At 37.7% G+C, this 18,569-nt stretch overlaps 1 protein-coding gene across 1 annotated transcript; it reads left to right on the forward strand.

Moving 5' to 3' along the window:
* The first annotated feature begins 1,002 nt into the window (after positions 1–1,002).
* LOC120420094 (medium-chain acyl-CoA ligase ACSF2, mitochondrial-like) lies at positions 1,003–18,360 on the forward strand. Its single transcript, XM_039583032.2, has 7 exons — positions 1,003–1,154; positions 5,559–5,892; positions 5,957–6,180; positions 6,236–7,216; positions 16,719–16,845; positions 16,905–17,128; positions 17,185–18,360. The coding sequence occupies exons 2-7, from the start codon at positions 5,566–5,568 to the stop codon at positions 18,356–18,358; spliced, it is 3,057 nt and encodes a 1,018-aa protein (XP_039438966.1). The 5' UTR covers positions 1,003–1,154; positions 5,559–5,565; the 3' UTR covers positions 18,359–18,360.
* The last annotated feature ends 209 nt before the right edge of the window (positions 18,361–18,569 follow it).

Genomic DNA, 18,569 nt, shown 5'->3' on the forward strand with positions numbered 1-18,569 from the left:
TAACAATTTCTCAGGTTCTTCTCAATGAAATTATTGTATAATTCTACCTACGTTAAAAGATTTTTGATTTTATTTAAATTGTTTTTGTTATTAAGAAATTACGTGGTGTATCGTTTTTTGACCCATAGTCACCCCCACTGACGGTAGTTTTTTTTTTTAATTTAAGGTTCAGCAATGGATAAATCTTATGAAAATTATGTCAGAGGTAGTCCCAACCTTATTTAGGAATCCATTTAATATAAATACTTGTATTGATTTTGTTAAGATTTAGTTTTTTCCCTTACAGAAACAAAATCCTTATCTTTCTGGTGGAGCACTGCAGACCATGGTCCAAATTTTTCATAATTTTCGTGGATACAATCTACCAAATGTATTTGACCAAAATTCACCTATTTGCTATTTTTAAAACAAGTGAAAAGTTCTGGACGTTGGGGGGTGCAAGGTCCAATAAACCTTTTTTTTTGCGTTTTGAGTTCTTCTAAAACAGTCTGAAGTACTCTTAAACACCCTAGAAGCAAAAAAATTAAATGGTTTATTGGACCTTGTCAGTTCTCATTTTTTTTTGAAAGGGGGCATCATATGAGGTCGAAAGATCACCGTTGAAAAAATTTCAACAAAAATTGAACAAATATTGTAAAATATTAGTCACTCACTGTAAGATACATTTTTTTTTGCATTATAATCAAAGTTGTAGGAACATTCGGACCTGATGGAACCAGGTGAAACTTCAGTTTTGTTTTATTAAATTTAAATTCAATACGCGTAATGTTTTCATCAAGATGCATAAAAAATTCCATAATCAATCTTGATTAACGTAAGCCAGTATTCAGGTGTTAATAATCACCCAGGCGAAGGCGTATTTAAAAAAAATCCATTAACTATGTTCCGATTTCTCACAATTAGATAAAACAATAACTTCTGGGACAGATGTACAAGATCAGCGATTAGCACCTATTATTTACTGCTCCATCGCTGGAATCTATCACCCGGCAGTCTGGAGGAATGAACGCTTTGCCTTCGATCATGAAATAATATGCGTAGAAGTCTATAAGTACAGTTTGGGAGGCGATTAGCTCAATAAGTACTTTTTCGCTCGTTGAGTTGTGCGCGTCGTGGTCGCCTTGGATTCGGAAGCTGTTATATGGTGATAGAAAGTGCGTTTGGAAGTTATTTTTTTAGGAATAGACAAATTGTGCATGGGAAAGCAAACCCGTAAATAAAAGAATAAAATAGCAATTTAGTGGAAAGTGATATCATTATGTTTATTCCAAACATGCTGTAATAATGAAAAAGGAAGCTTTGTGAATCAAAAACAAACAAAACTTAAACATTTATGAAAGTGATTATTTAAAGGACATTCGTGAGTTTCCTTTAAAATGAAAAGTACCGTCATATGAGTTGTATAGTTAACCCTCTACAACTCAACCCCGCCTTTAGACGGGCTTCGATTTAAGAGCGAGTCCACGAGCAAAGCATACCCATCTCGCATCGACCTCACCAATCTGCCTGAAATTTTCAGGGGTTGTTTGTACATATAAAACTAGCATCTGGCCAAAATATGAGCACTCTAGGTCAACGGGAAGTGGGGCAAATCGGGACACAAAGTTTACAGGTTCAAAAACGTAAAAAATCTTAAAATTGCTATAACTTAGGCAAAATTCAATTTATTTTCAAAATTCAAAATGCATCTGAAAGGGCTTAAAAAATGCAACAAAATGCAGGGAGAAGCATCCCAATTGGTTAAATCTAAAGGGAGTTATTGGCATTTTAGTGAAAAAATAGCATAATTTTCAAACTCAAATAAAAATTTGTTCCATCCAGATATCAACTCGGTTCGACCTGCAGCTTGTAGAAGACATCTGGGACTACCATCCGAGACTGAGAACACTTTGGGTAAGGCAGATTAACATATTAAATAAACACTTTTACTTTAAGTGATTTTTTTGGTTGTAAATTTTTGCTCGGGGGACCCCTTAGATCCCATTTTCTGGTGATAATTTTATGATATTCGTGAAACATGCATAAAAATGTTTATTTTGATCCATTTTACCCTTTAAAAAATGAAAGTTATATAAAAATAAGAAGCTGCCTTTTTTCTGGTGTCATCTAGTATCCTTGGAAACGAGCATGATTTTCAATAAATGTGAACCAAATTTTTTTTTTAACTTTTATTTTTGAAGGGTTTAAATGGATCAAAATAAACATTTTTATGCATGTTTCTATTGTAAAATTGTCGCAGGAGCACGAATATCATAAAATTATCACCAGAAAATGGGATCTAAGGGGTCCCCCGAGCAAAAATTTACAACCAAAAAAATCACTTAAAGTAAAAGTGTTTATTTAATATGTTAATCTGCCTTACCCAAAGTGTTCTCAGTCTCGGATGGTAGTCCCAGATGTCTTCTACAAGCTGCAGGTCGAACCGAGTTGATATCTGGATGGAACAAATTTTTATTTGAGTTTGAAAATTATGCTATTTTTTCACTAAAATGCCAATAACTCCCTTTAGATTTAACCAATTGGGATGCTTCTCCCTGCATTTTGTTGCATTTTTTAAGCCCTTTCAGATGCATTTTAAATTTTGAAAATAAATTGAATTTTGCCTAAGTTATAGCTTTTTTAAGATTTTTAACGTTTTTGAACCTGTAAACTTTGTGTCCCGATTTGCCCCACTTCCCATTAACCTAGAGTGCTCATATTTTGGCCAGATGCTAGTTTTATATGTACAAACAACCCCTGAAAATTTTAGGCCGATTGGTGAGGTCCAAACGACGTCCCATACAAAGGGGTATGCCCTGGTCGTGGACTCGCTTAGGGCGTCCAATTTTCCCGGGTTTTGAATTTCCCGGGAAACGGGAAAAATATTTTTGGAATCCCGGGAATTCCCGGGATCCCGGGAAATTTTTGAAGCAGTCATAAAATCTATATTTTTATTATATTTGTTATGTTTTTCAAGCCTAAAATTACAGAATTAGCTCAATACTGTTAATTGGTGATAATCTACACTTCAATCTAAACAAAGACAGCAGTTTTTATGATAGTTTAAAATACATTAAAAGATTATTCTTTGATGTGCTTTGGATTTTGAATCTGATGTGATTCAAATTTAATAAGCTTCTTATTTAGATATTTCTTTTATTTATTTATTTTTATGACATCATTAAAAAAAGCTTAAACTTTTTTTCTTTCTTTGAAACTGTCAAAAAACACGAAATTATACCAGAAAATATAACATTTTGTATGAGTCTAGAATTTCTTGTAGTTAATTTGAAACATATTTGAAAAATTATCTTTAAATCACTACCGCCAACTGGAGATAATCTGGACTGCAGTCTGGATAGATACAGGAGATTTTGGAAATCAGTGTACTAATTGTTTTGTTCTATTCATGTTGTAACTAAAATCAATCAAAACAATCAGAACATTTTGCAAAAAAAAATGGCAAATTTCTTACTTTTGTCCTGATTTGCTCCAGATGCCGGTTTTTGATGAAAAATAATTAAATATGATTTTTTAAAGTTTAATGTCATAAATATACGAAAATATAATATCAATTATTATTATTTTTTTGCGGATCTGAAAACTAAAATTTCAGCAATTTTCCTAACAAGCCATTATAATGCTGATATAATGCTGGGCCCAGTTATAGAGCTTTATGACGTTTCGCGTACGCACACTAGCGCACCATTTGGTTTTGCTGCCTGACAAAATTTAACCTCACTTTATTTTCGTGTACGTACACGCAATACATACGCACGTAGATTACTCTATAGAAATATAAATTAACCCAAAAATGACGAACTTCTCGTCACAGTGTCCTGATGCAAACAATGATCGAGCTCGAACTGTCACAGCCCTGCGAAGTATGTTGGCTGACATATCGGGCGGTCAGTCAAAAAAAACCAGCTAGAAGTCGTCTGACAATAAACTTATAGGAAATCTGATGCAAACAAACGTCTAGCTGCCATGTAAACATACTTTTGTGTTGGAAAATTTCTGACTACCTTATATGCCGAATACAAATTTTAATGCTTTTAACTTTTTGTCGAGTATTATGTATTCAAATATTCATCTATTTCCACAACCAAATCTAAATTTCCAAACAAAATTTGATTTGTTTTCAATTTTGGGAATTCCCGGGATAAAATAAAAAAAATCCCGGGATTCGGGAATTCCCGGTTTTGGAAAAATCCCGGGATTTTTGTCCCGGGAATTCCCGGGATGGACGCACTAGACTCGCTCTTAAAAAAATCGCCAAAAATCAATTTTTCAACCAATGTTTGATCTTTGAAAAGCAGTGGAAAGAAGAACTCTTAAAATTTTAGAAAATTTATGGTTTGGAAGTTTTACTTGTTTTATGTGAGTTTGGCAATGTTTTTAAACATGTAATTTTTAAGGGTCAGCTTTGGCTGTGTGTTTTACTAACATTTCCTATATTTTAAGTTAAAAGAAATATGCAGTAATTTTTGTAGTGTCCCAGACTATGCCTCTACGCATTTTTGACAATTTAAATGATAATGGTGCCATTTTATAGCAGAAATGTGAAAAACAGGCAAAAAAATTTAAAAGTGACTTTTACAGTCATTAAAAAATTAGATAGGCAGAATGTAATGATAGGAGGTGGTAGAACAGGCCAAATACTACCAAAAACAAACATAAACTTAACAAAATAAAGTAAATCTAAAATACTAAAAAGAAGAAAAAAAGAACAAGAGAAGTAAAGTTTTTTGTAAAACAAAAGTTGCTCAAAAAATGTGTCCCCAGATGACGGCACAAAAAAGTTTGAAAAACTTCACTTCCAGCATGTCAACCTGAACAGACGATAATAACTAAATTCATGCCATTTCAATAACAAATACTGTTAGAATAACAGAAAGTGTTATGGAATATTCTTGCAAAATCCATGTTTGCATACGAGTTTAATAACAATTAGAGTTATCATAACAAAATTTGTTATTGGTCTGATATCGGTTGATTGCCAAAACAACTTGGGAATAAAATATTTTGTTATGGAAGAATTACGCCAACTGTTATTGGGATGATCGGATTAGTTGTTAAAATAACAAAAAACAATAACAAAGATTTGTTCGAAGAATAACTAAAAATGTTATTAGTCTGTTATTACAATAACAATTCAATAACAAAAAAATCATGACGACGAATAACAAATCTTGTTATAAATAACATAAAATGTTATTGGCCTAGTATTTTCAAATATCAAAAAATGTTATTCCCACGTTATTTCCGTCTGCTCGGGAATACGAATCACTCGAACATGTATTACTATTGATTGACTTGTCTTGATCCTACCTATGCATTTAAGCATCTTTTCAGTTTCATTTGACCCAATGTCACCCCCTCTAAGGGTTGAGTTTGGTTAAATTTTCAAACGATTGGCATCAATGGTAGAGCTCATCAAATTCCATCATAGTTTAGGAAAATGTTAGTAAACTATCTAAGAACAAATCTACGTCAAAACGTTTGCTTCCCCATGTGTTGAGAATTTGCAGAAACATTTTTGTGTTCAATTTAACGAAGAAACCCCTTTTTTCAAACAGACCAAAAATGACACCCAACACCAAGAACGGTTCCGCACTGTGCGAACAGTCGCAAAGCTATCTGCAGGGCCCACGGGACAGGCCCTTCCTGTACCGAACCATCGGTCAGCACCTGCGGGAAGCCGCCGACCGGTATCCCAACCACGAGGCCCTGGTGTCGCTCCACGAGGGCCTGCGCTACTCGTACGCCGAGGTGCTGGACCGCGCCGATCGACTGGCAGCGGGTTTTTATCTGCTCGGTCTCCAGAAGGGCGATCGCGTCGCCATTTGGGCCCCCAACAGTGCGGCGTACTACTTGAGCACGCTGGCCGTGGCCCGTGCCGGGATGATTTCGGTAAGTTAAACTACTGTTTTGAGTTAGGTGGTGTCGAAACTAAATTAACTGTGCAAACTTGCAGGTTGGCATTAATCCGGCGTACCAAATTCCAGAACTTGAGTACGCTCTGAACAAGGTTGGCGTGAAGGCGCTGATCACGATCGAGTGCTTTCGGGAGCGAAACTACTACGAAATGTTGATGGAGTTGCTTCCTGAGCTTGCTGCAGGGTCTCCGGGGAACCTCAAGTGTTCCCGCGTGCCAACGCTGAAAGCGGTCATAATTGATGCTGAAAATATGAGATACCCGTAAGTGTTGAATGTACGATTGAAGGTACCTGCTCTGACCTCTCTTTGTTTACAGCGGCACTATTTCCGCCCACGAACTTTTGCGCCTCCCATCGGATCAGCAAGTACACGCGATCGAGTCCATCCAGTCGCGCATTTGCCCGGACAGCGGCGCCTGTTTGCTTTTTACCTCGGGAACAACCGGCAAGCCGAAGGCCGCTCTGCTGTCTCATTTCGCACTGATCAACCACAGTGTAACGATCGCCGAGCGGAATGACCTGGGGAGGAAAATGCACCGAGCCTGCGTTCATATTCCACTTTTTCACGTGTACGGGCTATCGTTTGGGGTGTTGAGTGCGCTGAGTTATGGCACTACGGCGGTCCTGCCGGGGTATTGGTTCAACGCGAGTGATTCTTTGAACGCGATCGCTCGGGAAAAGTGCACCGTCATGTACGGGACGCCGACCATGTACGTGGACCTGCTGCGGGAGTATCGCAAGGGAATGGTCAACCTGCACCGGATGGATCTGGCGAACTACGCTGCGGCCTGCTGTTCACCCCAGTTGATTCTGGAGTTGGAAAGTGTCATGGGTATTCGGAAGGTGCTGGCCGCTTACGGGATGACGGAGCTATCCGGGGTGACGTTCATGAGTCAGGCTGAAGATTCGACGCAGACCGCGTTGGAATCCGTTGGGAGGATCGCCGATCATTACGAGGCCAAGGTGGTTGATCGGGAGGGGGGCATCGTCCCGTTTGGGACCCCGGGAGAGCTGTGGGTCCGGGGATTTGGTAACTTGCTCGGTTATTGGGGTGATGAAGATAAAACCAAGGAAATTATGGGTCCAGATGGGTGGCTCAAAACTGGTGATCAGTTTGTGCTGCGACCGGATGGGTACGGAAGAATCGTCGGACGGATAAAGGAGCTGATCATTCGGGGTGGTGAGAACATCTACCCGAGGGAAATCGAAGACGTGCTGAACACTCACCCGGCCATCCTGGAATCACACTGCATTGGAGTGCCAAATGAGCGGCTTGGGGAGGAGGTTTGCGCTTACATCAGGTTGAAGGATTCGGATGGCATGATCGACATGGAGGAAATCAGGAGTTTTTGCAAGTTTAAGCTGGCGTACTTTAAAATTCCCAAACATTTGAGGATTGTGCAGCAGTACCCGAAAACGCCGACCGGCAAGGTGCAGAAGTATGAACTGTTGAAGCTGTTTTTGAGTGAGAACAAAGAAAATGTCAATTAATTATTTTTATTTGATGTTATAATATATAAGAAGCACCTTAAAATAAAATAAAGTGATAAGAAAACCTCGATGAAATATGAAGTTCAACAAATTATCGAACTTTAACAAATGACACAAAAAAAACATCAAAAAATTAAATAAAGAAAATTGTACAAGCTCTTTTGCTTTAGTTTCACTTCAAATGCTCAGATCCCTCTTCTATTTATGTTTACGCCATTCGTGGATGACGCCTTATTTGATTAATCTCAATAATTTTGTTTAGAATGTTCAAATTGTTAATTTCCATTTCTAAAAAAATAGCACTCTCCCATTCACGATTACACAGGTGAACGAATCACGTTTCTCGAAGCAAAGATTGCCGGTGACTGTCTAGGCTAGATATTACGGATCACCGCAAAGTGGCTGCCCGGTTCATGGGACTACGGGTTCAACTTTTAATGGCCCACGCGGGATCTTTGCGACGACACTGTTTTAATTAAGGAGTCACCCCTAGATCATGAGATCGGGCTATTTGTACGAGTTGTTGCTGTCTTTTACAGCACAGGTTATGAACGGCCCAAGTGTAATGACATAGTGTGTTTGATTTTATTGTTGGAAGGTGGGGAATCTACGGTTGAAAAAAATCACAGAGTTGGGGACTTTTTTTTGCATTCTTGTGCGGTACTTTTCCTATCTCAATTTCGCTGACAGTGTCTTTACCTGGCCTTCTCTGCAAGAGCATTTAAACCTTAAATCATTTCCAAAATGAATCTAGAAGAAGCTCCTCAAAACTGCCCTTTTGAATAGACTAATCAAGATAGGTTCACAATTACCCACCGAGTTAAGTATCATCGATCTCACTTGATCGCAGCTTGATTGACTAGCTAGTTACAGCAAACACAATCGCCTGGAAAATATAAAGGTGAGCCCCCCTGTACAGAGTCAGCTTATAAATAATCGGACCAACGCCAATCTAACCTGATAGTTGTTTTGGCGGGCGCGAAGTGAACAGTGAGCTGTCGTCCTGTGGTGTTGGATTTAAGGGAGCGATCTAGAAATTTTCACGTCGGCTACAGTTTGAATCTCGTGATATCGTTCAGCATGCCGGAAGAAAAGTGAGTTGGGAGTGTGAACCAGAGCTGTGAATTTCCACTATTTGAAATCTGGGTTGGTGAACCAGGGAACTTTTTTTTTTTCAAAAGCCGGAGTTGATTAATTTTCAGCGACTTTGTTGTTGAAATTGAAGTCAGAGTAACTAAATTTCCAGAAGCAGTAATCGGAGTCACTACATATTCGGACTCTGACCAACTCCGCAGTCCTAGTGTTAACAATGCAAAATTATTTAAATATTTATTTTGAAAAAAAAAATTCTTCAAGCGATTCAGGATGAAAGGTATTTTTTGCTAGTCCATCGTGAACAACTTTCTTGTCCTGTCATTTTCGAACGACGAAACGGTCTACTTTTTTTCCCAATAAAAAAAAGAAAACAAAAAAATATTAATATTACTGGAAATATGAAAAAAATATGTGTATTGGTTTATGTGTGTATGAGAGTGTGGCTGAGTATATTTGTACTTTATTTTCATATTTAGCTCAATGAATTATTTAAAGCCGCGTTAATTCTAAGCAAATCGGTCGAGAATTAAAATATAATTTGGCAAATAATCGTCGGTTATATAGTTCACTGTTCAATATCTACTTAGGCATAATGTTTTGTTCTGATTTAGCAAATTCGGTTCGATTTGCAACGCGTTCTTGATTATTTTTCTGCTTTCGTTTGACAACTGTGCCGGAAGATTTATTCAATATACGTCGGATTTTGAAAAAGTATGTAGTCTTCGTCAAAAAGGTTTAATATGATCCTATATTTCCACAGCCGGCTGTCTAATAGTGGATCATTAAAAATAAATTTCGCGTCGGGATAAAATTAAAAAAAAAAACACTAAACTAAATAAAAACTGTCTCAACATCTAGTTGCTTACCTAGAGAATAAATTTCAAATCGTTAAAACATAATAATTCCACACATTCACTAAACGGGAATTGTCTCAACAGCAGCATCCGATTGCTTGCCTTGAGAATAATATTTTATCCAATAATCCCATTTATGCCACTGGTCGTATCGCTTGCTTAGAGCGAATCCCAGACCTTTACCCATCACAACTACCAACTCCACGCGACACTTACGCAACCTTGTTGTTTAAATTCGATCAAATTTGGTCAAATGGTCAATTTGATTGAGTTCCACAATAGGGCTGGGAAAAAGAGCCTGCGGTTTCGCTACCTTTTTCTAAGTAAGTCAAGCATCAACATTTCCCGTGCTCCGAATCCTTTTTCCTCTCCCGGTGAATGGTGGAGATGGGAGCGGCCGGCAATGGATGGCTTTCATGGTGCTGCCTGTCCTGTTCGGGTAGAATTGGTTTTAATTCCCTTTAATCATTTTCTAAGCAACCTGGGCCGGACAATCATCACATATACATGACGAAATCCAGTCTGCAACCCGCTAAGATCACCATCTCCATGCGAATGCGAATGCGAATGCGAATGCGAATGCGCGAATAAAAAAAAGAAAACAAAAAAAAAAACAGAAGCAAAAAATTATACTTTTCGATACAAGGGCAGAATGCAATAAAGTTGAACTTTTCAGCACTGGTATTCAAAAGTGATACTTTTCAATTTTGTTTTGATTTGATCGGTGAATTGACTTGAAATTTACACATGAACTTGTGGTTTAAAATGCCATTATAAAGTTATTTTTTTTCTGGAATTGCAAAAAAAAAAAAACAGATGTTGTCTACAACTTGTTACAAAATTTGATTTTTTCAGATTTTTTCATCAAATTCGGTGAACCTCGTTGTTGTGTATGCAGTTTGTTGCGACTGCTGTTTGTTGATTTTAATACTTTTTTTAATCCATGTTCAATTTGCATTGATCAAACGTCTAAATAATTGAAGGGACATAAAACATAGTTTAGATCGTCAAAATATATTTTCATATATGGATAACAGTTGATATCCATTTAATTTACAACACAGGGTGTTCAATCACAGTTCTCTATCCAATTAGTCTCATAAAGATGCGTGCGAAAACTGCCAATCAAAAACAATGAGGACGAATAATTTTTGCATATCAAGTTTATCTACAACCTTTTCTGCCATGACGACAAACGAGTGCTTGTATATTTTTAAAGCGATGTTATTTTGAAAACCGGTTCAAATTACTGTTTAACTTTTCTACATTATTTTGCGAGTTGAAAATTGCTAAACAGAGTTCAATATCTTGATCATCTTTGTAAACCGAGCCGTAAAGCCTATAGTGGTAACGCTTCAGTCTAGTTAGCGTTATATCGGGAGTTCTCCGGCTCGGATCAACACAACTGGCGTTCGTTTTCCTCAGGCCCGTGAAACTGACGTAGCTTGCTGAAAAAAAACGAAGTTGACTTTATAGCTGTCGGCCACCATTGCTAGTACCAACCACTAGTGTCTTCCTTTTTAACTACAAGGACTTCGCCGCCCTGGGCTCCTAAGTGTTTGAAAGTATGGCACGGAGCGACGGTGCCGAATACCCATATTTACACAAAGAATTTTAGAGCGCCCGCCGCGGGATTCGAACCAGCGACCTCTGGATTGTGAGTCCAGTGCGCGGTCCGATTGATCCACACGGACGGGAGCTTGCTGAAGCCGCCACCAAAAGTTTGGTGGCGCTGTTTCGGGATTAACATTTCAGAGGGTCACAAATCAAAATATAATAAATCATATTTATTTTTTTTTTGAAAAAAATCCTGTGGCTGCTCAGAATGATTCTTTTCATTAAAATAAACCAAAAATGCCGCCAACAACAATATATGTCTACCATCAGGCTAAGGCAAAGCTTCCCAGAAGTTGTCTTTTTAAAATCCTCTGAAATGTCTTCCGCAAATTCTAATTTGACCAATGGACTTACAGATCATCATAATTTTAATTTTAAACTACAATTTGAGGCGGTTAAACCAATATGTGAGCTTAACCATGTTGTTGGGAAACCTTAAGAGTGAGTCCACGAACCAATGGCATAGCCCATTGTTAGGGACGGCGTGGAGTTCACCATGCAGTTTCGAGGAAGCATGGTTTATTTTACCACATTTACGTTTACAAGAAAGCATGTTTTTGAGTCAAACAAACCAACTTCTATGGTACCCCGTGGTTTGAATGTGTTGGTAAATTTTCGACCTGAAAGCCTTCTATGAACAGCTGTTTTTAGACATAATAGGTCAAATTTAGAAACTAATTTTGTTGTTTTATGTCTATTCTAACTGAAACCAATAAAAAAATCCAAATATTGTGCAAAAACATTGCTAAAATCACTTCCCAATTCACGCCATGTGTCCCGATTTGCCCCGGACAATGGTACACATTTAATTTCATTTTAACTAACAAAACAAAAATAAAGAAAAAAAATGATTTTCGTCTTTTCGATTTTGCGCCCTTTTCGTCATGTTACTCCCCGTAATTTTGACACTAGACACCAAAACTTTGGTACTTTTTGGGCTTCAGTGACATTGTATGCAGATGACAGCCGTAGCATCCCCGTGGTTTTCCTTCAAGGTTAGGAACCGATACTCTTCAGCGGGACATTTTTTTTACAATACCTACAGCGATTCCACGTCAAACAGGAAGTCTCCAAATCAAAAGTGCTCCGATTTGGCTCAAATTTGGCATGGGAGTTCCTTGGCCAAAATAATAAGACCCTTTTTTTTGTTTGGTGATTAGGGTGTTCTTGTCCGAAATAGGATGGTCCAAAAAATGGCATTTTTCGTCGATTTTCGCAAAACCCACATTTTTTAAAAAATCGTATCTCCGGGCGAACCAATTTTAGAGCGCCACGTTTCAAAAGAAAGGATATTAATTCGACTTTTGAGGTCCCGCCGGTGAGGATCAATCGGACCGCGCACTGGACTTACAATCCAGAGGTTGCTGGTTCGAATCCCGCGGCGGGCGCTCTAAAATTCTTTGTGTAAATATGGGTATCCGGCGCCGTCGCTCCGTTCCGTACTCAAACACTTAAGGAGCCCAGGGCGGCGATGTCCTTTTAGATAAAAAAGGAAGACACTCGTGGTTGGTACTAGCAGGTTGGTACTAGGCCGACAGCTATAAAGTAAACTTCGTTTTTTTGAGGAAAAATGTAATGAAGTTTCATAAAAACTAGCTGAATATTTGAAAAGGTCCTATTAAAATTAAATTTGCTAATTTGAAGGTCTCGGGACCAAAGAGCTCATGTCTGAAAATATTTGTCCCTGATTCCTTGTAATATTTTACATAACATATCCAAAAATTGTGAATATCCATTGACAAGATTTGGAGAAATGATTTTTAACATAAAAACTGAGTTTTTCAACGCGCCACGCGCGTAAACGGGAAAATAAAAATGATAAATCATATAGGGGAAGGTGGGGCAAGACGACCATATGGGGCAAGAGGAGCAATCGCTCGTACGGCCGTAATTTTTACAATTTTGATTATTTCCAGTACGAGGAATTGTTGCTAGCAATGCAATTAGCTGATTCTACTACTACAAAACCTTTGTTTTCTTATAATATTTGAAAGTACAAAATAAGGCTAAGTGTTTGTTTTAAGGCTCATTTTATCAAAACGATAATTTTCCTAGATCAGTAGTGTCCCTACCAATGACATGCACCTATTACAAAGTATGATTTAAATTTTGGTTATTTTTGTTGAGCGCTTTTAAAAAATCTTGTTCAGGTGGGGCAAGTGTACCATATGGATTTTTAGTATGGAAAAAAAATACGAATTGCTGCAACAACATATTTTATTAGGAAATAATTACATGAAAGTACTTAAAAACTGATAAACAATTGTTAAAAAAAATTGTCCATACAAAATATAGTGATATTATGAAAATTTACTATTTATCATCTAAGTAATATTTTTTTTCGTAAAAACGATAAATTTTTTAGTAAAATATTATTATTTAATCTAAAAATGGAAGAAACCTTTCAAATACATTCTAATCTGATGTATCTAAGTACTAACAGTTCAATTGTTAGCAAATTCACATGTTTTTTCATGCATTGTTCCTCTTGCCCCAACGGGTTGTTCGTCTTGCCCCACTAGTTGAGTAGAACGGACGGAAAATCAAAATTTTTAAAATCAATTTTTTACATTAAAAAATGGATTTTTTAAAAACTTGTTCTAACAAAGTCTTAGTCAAGACCTAGAATAAGATGATTATAATAAAATCCGACAGATTTTTTAACTTTTGAATGGGTTATAACGAGTATTTCCTTAGCTTGTTACACTGCCCCCACTTTCCCCTACTTTTAAAGTTATGAAAATGAACAGTGTTAAAAACACGAAAAGCAAACTAAAGCTGAAGAGCAACAGCTGACCACTTATTATGTTAATCAAATGTAATTTTTATAAGAAATATTCAATAAGGTATATTTAATAAAAAAATAAAAAAAAAACGGAAAAATGACAAAAATGGGTAAAAATCAACACTCTTTACTACAACTGCGATAACTTGAAAATTTAATTTAAGTTACCTTATACTTTTTTGGGTACCAAAATTTTCGTTAGCAAATTCGCGACCACTCAAATATGAAGACACAAATTTAGAGCGTCCAATTTCCCGTCCCAGGAAACAATTTCCCGGGATTTCCCGAAAAAAATATTTCCCGTTTCCCGGGAAATTTGTAAATTTCCCGGGAATTCCCGAAATCAAGCGAAAGTATACATTTTATTAACTTTTTTAAACTTTTTTTTTTAAATAAAAAAATAGTGAAAGAACTCAACTCATTGATTAGTTCAATAAGTAAATAAGGCTGGTACAAATTTTATTAAAAGCTTTCGTCACACCCCCCCTTCAAAGTTGGCCCGAAAAATCAGGGGGCAAAATGTTTTTTTCAAAAAACTCCAAAATTTCATTGGAAATTTAAGTGCATTCAGCTGAAATTGATTTAAAATGCATTCCCCTGCGTTTAAAATCATTTCCAGCATGTTTGGGTTGATTTAAACATCTTTAGAATTTTTTAAAATTTTCGATGCCGCAAAAAGTTTTTTTTGTTATTTTTTTTTGTTTTTGTCAAATCTTACTTCTTTTTGCATTCAAATGTTGAGACTTTGGCTTGTTATTTCAATTTTTATATTTTTTTTTTCAAGGCGAATCCAATGCTTATTTATTTATTCACCAGTAAGATTCATGCTGGAACAAATATGTGCCATGGAAAACATATTTTCATTATTCACCAGTAAGATTCATGCTGGAACAAATATGTGCCATGGAAAACATATTTTCAGCATATTTTTTTTTCATAATAGCTTAATTATCAATATTATTTATTATTATATTCTCTCAAACTAGTCACAGAGACAAATTAAAAAGCAATTTCATGGCATTGAAGCATGAATTCATTTTACAAACTTACACTGTTATAAAAAAAATGATATGTTGTATGAAGACAGCTAATAAATTTACAATTTTTTATATTTTCTTGAAGTTGTATGTTTTTTTTTACAGTCAGTTATGGCATTAATTGATCCTTACATTTATATTAACCATTGCTATATCTATTCTATACCATTTTGTTGCAAAATAATAATCAGAACCAGGATCAGATCAATTTTCGATAAATTTTATGTTTCCCGGGATTTCCCGGGAAATTTGTTAAAAAATTTCCTGTTTCCCGGGAATTTTGTAAACCCCGGGAAATTGGACGCTCTACACAAATTGAATAAAAAGAAGTTTCAAAGTGTCACTCAAACAACACTTAATTTATTAAATGCCGATATCTTTTCGTGAAACCAATTGCAATATAACGCCGTTAAAGATCCATATTAATTAATAATCTCAATTATATCATTGATTGAAAAAAAGAACTCATATTTGATATTTTCTTTCAATATCTGAAGACAATATCTTGGCTACCAAAAGTAGGATCTCAAATGTGAATTTCCTGAATCTTTAGATAGCTGTTAAAAAAAAAGTTAAATTAATTGCAATACTTATGTTTAACCTATTTAAAAAAATATCATAACTATGTTTCGATAATAACAGCTTCCCTCGTACTAACAATTACACGCAAGATCCTCTGTCATTCCTCTTAGCTTTATGAAATGTGTGTAATTACAAAAGCCGACTCGGTCCTAACCTGATCCCAGTACCAAAAAGGACCTAATAAAAATAATGTTAAGAAAAAAATACGTTTTGATAACAACTTTTCTCCGCAGAATTTTGGGCGATTTTTTTACACGCGCAAAATAAAGGTTAATAATGTTTTTGATCTTAAAAAATATAGATTGATTAAAAGATCAGATCAATTAAAATTCAGCAAAGTTCTGGGATCATCTAGACATCCTTACAAATCACTGGAACAAAGAATCGTCCCGATTGGTTGAGTTATGCTGGAGAACCAGCGAGTTGGAATGAACGGAAATGAATAACCTGTATCAATTTTTGTTACATCGAAAGTAACATTTACTCCACCAGCAAAAAGCAGTGTGGTGCTTGTCCAAGGTGGGAAATATTTCAAATTGCCAGTATTGTGCTGTAAGCTTGAGAAGGGTTGAGCGCGGTTCGAATGCTGCAAATTTACGCTTTATGTCGTAAGTTTGAATGATTCGTATGATGATAAAGTTCTCAATTAATTGTTTTGATAGAAAGTAGGTTTGTAGGTAGAGTCATTTTTGAAAATTTTAATAAAACTTGTACAAATCAAGTTAATAAAGATTTGTGAATGTATTTACTCGTCTCACCGAATGAATTGAGTATTGAGTGAGCTATTCATGCTGGCCATTCACCCTTTCTCCTGTACAACTCTCACTCTTAAGATAAGCACCACAATCAAATAATTCACAAACAAGCTCACTCACTCTGTGAACTCCAAATTATGAAGATTACAATGCAGGCTTGAAGCATTCAGTACTAAGAAATTATCTCGAACAGTCGAAAGAAAATGTTTCGCAGAATAATATTTTCAATTTCGATTCAAAATAGGTTAATTTCTGATATTATCTTAGTTTTAATTTAGTATCAAGTAAAACAACGTGATATTTACCGTTTTTTCCCTCAGATTATTCCACAGCTCCAAAAAGCTGCGCCATTCTGCGACCAGCCTGTGCGAGCAAAACCAGAGCTACATCCAGTGCACCGACAGTATTCCCCTGCTGTACCGAACGATTGGACAGCATTTGAAGCTTGCTGCGCAAAAATTCCCCAACAATGAGGCGCTCGTGTCCTGCCACGAGGGTCTCCGACTCACGTACTCGGCAGTGCTGGAAAAGGTAGGAGGTTCATGATGAAGGCAAAATATTTTTTTTAATTTTTAATTTCAGGCAGATCGACTGGCCGCAGCGTTCTATCAACTAGGCCTTGAAAAGGGTGATCGCGTGGCCATTTGGGCGCCCAACTGTTCGGCCTACTATTTGGCCACGTTTGCGGTGGCACGTGCCGGGATGATTTCGGTAAATGAAGCTTGCTGAAAGAGAGGTTGTAATTTGAAAACATTTCATTGTTAATTCAGGTGGGAGTCAATCCGGCGTACCAAGTTCCCGAGCTGGAGTTTGCTCTTAACAAAGTTGGTGTCAAAGCGCTGGTGATGGCTGAGTCATTCCGAACGAGAAATTACTACAATGTTCTTGAGGAACTCATCCCAGAGCTTTCTGGTAGTGTCCCTGGAAAGTTGAAGTCCTTAAGAGTTCCATCGTTGAAGACGGTTGTCATTGACTGTGAAGAGCGTTCTTATCCGTAAGTGAACGTGCTGTCAAATATGCCATGAAACTTACCTTTGAACTCTGTTACAGAGGAACCTTCTCCATGTTCGAACTACTGGAGCTTCCGACGGAGCAGCAAATCAAGAATATTGAGTCCATGCAAACGCGTATTTGTCCGGATAGTGGGGCATGTATGCTGCTAACATCCGGGACAACGGGTCAACCGAAAGTCGCTCTGTTGTCCCATTTCGGATTGGTCAACAACGCAACTCAGGCCGCTCGCAGGAATGAACTGGACTCGAAAGATCATCGCGTTTGCGTTCACGTTCCTTTGTTCCATGCGTTCGGGCTTGTGTTTGGTGTGTTCTCGACGCTGAACTACGGATCAACGATGGTTCTGCCTAGTGCTGGATTCAAGGGAAGTGACTCGCTAAAGGCGATCAACAAAGAGAAGTGCACCGTAGTGTACGGAACTCCGACGATGTTCGTCGACATGCTCGCAGAGTCCCGCAAGGATAACGTCGACTTGCACCCCATGGATCTTGCGATCTTCGGGGCCGCGTCCTGTTCTCCGCAGCTGCTGCTGAATGCCCAAAATCAGCTAGGGATTCGCCAGGTTCGAACCGGTTACGGCATGACGGAGACTTCTTGTGCTACTTTTCTGTGTGATCGTGGTGACTCAACTGAGTCATCGCTGGAGACGGTTGGTCGGATCATGGACCAGTGTGAGGCCAAGGTGGTCGATCGTGAAGGAAACATTGTACCTTTTGGAACTCCGGGTGAACTGTGGATACGGGGCTACGGAACGATGCTGGGATTCTGGGGTGATGAACGAAAAACGAAGGAAGTTCTCAGCAATGACCGGTGGTTCCGGACGGGGGATCAGTTTGTGCTTCAACCCGACGGATACGGACAAATAGTTGGAAGACTGAAGGAGATGATCATTCGTGGTGGCGAGAACATCTACCCGAAGGAGCTTGAGGATGTTCTGAACACAATCCCGGAGGTGCTCGAGACTCATTGCATTGGCGTTCCAGACGATCGGCTTGGAGAGGAGGTGTGTGCTTACGTCCGAGTGGACGATTCCGTGGAGGGTCAGCAGTTTGATATGGACCGGTTGAAACGATTTTGTAAAGATAAGCTGGCACATTACAAGATCCCCAAGCATTTGAGAGTGGTCGAGGAGTTACCGAAGACGACGACCGGAAAGGTACAGAAGTTTAGGTTGCTGGAATTGTTTTTGATGGAAAATAAAGAAAATTGAAACTTAGCTTTAGTTTTACTAATGATCTTTTTTTTTTGTTATAGAAAGAATCCTCGAAATTAAAACTATGTACACGGAAAGGGGATCCATTGCCAAAACGCGATAAAGTTGGTTTTGCAAGAATCAGCGAATAGTTTTACTGGTTTAGGAGGAGCTACCGGATTCCAAAACCAACCAGGAGATTCTTCTGCTGGTTTCGAGAGACAATGCG

The sequence above is a fragment of the Culex pipiens genome, chromosome 2, assembly GCF_016801865.2.
Source record: "Culex pipiens pallens isolate TS chromosome 2, TS_CPP_V2, whole genome shotgun sequence".
NCBI lineage: Eukaryota > Metazoa > Arthropoda > Insecta > Diptera > Culicidae > Culex > Culex pipiens.

Bases quoted from the DNA above. Each gene is read 5' to 3' on its own strand.
- LOC120420094 (XM_039583032.2), top strand. From the start codon at position 5,566: ATGACACCCAACACCAAGAACGGTTCCGCACTGTGCGAACAGTCGCAA. The intron at 6,181-6,235 runs GTAAGTGTTGAA...CTTTGTTTACAG, and splicing joins GCTGAAAATATGAGATACCC to CGGCACTATTTCCGCCCACG. The intron at 17,129-17,184 runs GTAAGTGAACGT...ACTCTGTTACAG, and splicing joins TGTGAAGAGCGTTCTTATCC to AGGAACCTTCTCCATGTTCG.